Source organism: Aquarana catesbeiana, linkage group LG01 (genome assembly GCF_042186555.1).
Source record: "Aquarana catesbeiana isolate 2022-GZ linkage group LG01, ASM4218655v1, whole genome shotgun sequence".
Classification (NCBI taxonomy): domain Eukaryota; kingdom Metazoa; phylum Chordata; class Amphibia; order Anura; family Ranidae; genus Aquarana; species Aquarana catesbeiana.
The window spans coordinates 961,730,389-961,732,341 of NC_133324.1; the positions used below are offsets into that span (position 1 = coordinate 961,730,389).

The 1,953-nt window shown below is 42.7% G+C and overlaps 1 protein-coding gene across 1 annotated transcript; it reads right to left on the minus strand.

The window, feature by feature from the left end:
• Positions 1 to 646: 646 nt before the first annotated feature.
• Positions 647 to 1,588, minus strand: LOC141126723 (olfactory receptor 11A1-like). The gene has a single exon (XM_073612690.1). The coding sequence runs from the start codon at positions 1,586 to 1,588 to the stop codon at positions 647 to 649; it is 942 nt and encodes a 313-aa protein (XP_073468791.1).
• Positions 1,589 to 1,953: the final 365 nt, after the last annotated feature.

Here is a 1,953-nt window from a genome sequence, read left to right on the forward strand (position 1 = left end):
CAGATCCCTGCCCCTCCCCCCATGCCTTCAGGAGCTGAGAAATAGTCTTTGATCTGTGTGTTTTACAAGGCTTTAGAGAAGAGAGTGCTGCAGATAAACAACTTATGTAGGAGGATTTTTTTATTCTTTGTGTATTGCCCCAGGCTAATCACTTCAGTGGGTATATGTAAGGGTTTACAACCACTTTAAACTTCATAATAATAATAATAATATTAATAATAAAAAATATATAATTTAATGATATGAATAACCCCTTGGCGCCAGCTTCCACTGGCCCTTTAAGGGGTTTAGAAATGGCGGGAAGTGGGGTGGGGCTTCTGACCATGTGACCACCATAATTGGCTGTCACGACGGTCACACGATCGAAAAACTCCCCACTGTAAGCAGCAATCGAGAGCTTTCTGTTAGCCTCTGGGAGTGTGAAGGTCGTGCGCTCTCAGCACAGCTCTACTGGCGCTATTGCACACAAATATGTGGCCGCTCAGTGCCAATGCCCGGCCCACTGAGAGGCCACATATTTGCGTGCGCTTGGCACCAAGGTGTTAATGAATGCAGAGCTGTGTTAGTGTATGTCTTTTATACCTGTCTGGAGTTCAGATTAAAGTTGGCAAAAAAGAGGCTTGGTTGAAAGGAAAATGTGATAATGTCAAAATATCTGATCCACTGTCTTAATCTTTTTGAGGCATTCTGCACGGAACTTTTCATTTCTAAATGTATAGATCAGCGGGTTCACTAAGGGGGTCCAAAAAAAGCATAGGAATGTGAAAGTGTTGGTGAGCTGCGTTGTTACTATCTTAGCTGGCAACATATAGACACCAAGATAGAGACCGTACTGCATGGAGAACACAATGAGGTGGGAGCTACATGTAGAGAAGGTCTTCTTCCGGCCGGAGGATGAGGGAATTTTAAGAATTGCATGAATTATAAAAACATATGTTACAAAAACAGATGAAAATGTGATCAATATCATGAAGAAGATTATTACAGCAGTAATATTACGGACATGCGTTGTATCGGAGGTGGCCAGGTCCAAGAATGGAGCAGAGTCACAGAATAAATGGTGAATTTTGTTATGGCCGCAAAATTGTAACTGGCTCTGTAAACCAGATATTACACCTGTAAATGAGGCAGAAAAGAGCCAAACTGCAATGACCACCCAAAGATAGATGTCATTATTCACAAAGGAGGAATAGCGCAATGGATGACATACAGCCAAGTATCGGTCATAGGACATTAAAACATAGTGAAAGCACAAAACATCTCCTGCGGTCCCGTACATCTGACATTGTACAATGCAGCCAGTGACAGTGAAGGTTGGGCTCTCATAAAGAACATCATTTAGGAATTTTGGAATAATGCTTGAGATGTTCAGCAGATCAGATACGCACATGCTCTGAATTATGAAAAACATCAGCGCCTTGAGACAAGCGCTGCTAAAAATGATATAGATGATCAACACATTTTCCAGGCAAATCAAAAGGTAAATGATGAGAAACAGAACAAACATTGGGATCCTGAAACCCTCAAAAGCTTTAAATCCGGTGAGCAGAATTTCAGTGATGGCTGTGCAATTCTCAGGATACACCATCTGTGGAGGAGACAATTAAACATCAGATACACTGTTCATGTAGCGCTACCACACAGGAGACGCTAGTATATTTGGGTCCTCTGTTCTTCTCCTGGCCTAGTACGGAGGAGCCCCATTCCAACTGACACCACCAAATTTTCCTTTAAAGGATGAAGTTGAACCCAAGCAACATAATTCCCTCTGTAGATAGATTACTTGAACGTAGATATATGCAGCTATAGGGTTCTGCATAGCAGGGAGCCAAGGGGTTAACTGAGTTCAGAATCCTGCAGGTAGTGACCGGAATAACTGTTGAAAGATGGCAGTCTGCAGCAGTAAGGGGCACTGGCACATGTATCACTAGTAGAGACCCATGCTGAAGAGTG

Excerpts from the sequence above, each read along its gene's own strand:
- LOC141126723 (XM_073612690.1), bottom strand. The coding sequence starts at position 1,588 with ATGGTGTATCCTGAGAATTGCACAGCCATCACTGAAATTCTGCTCACC.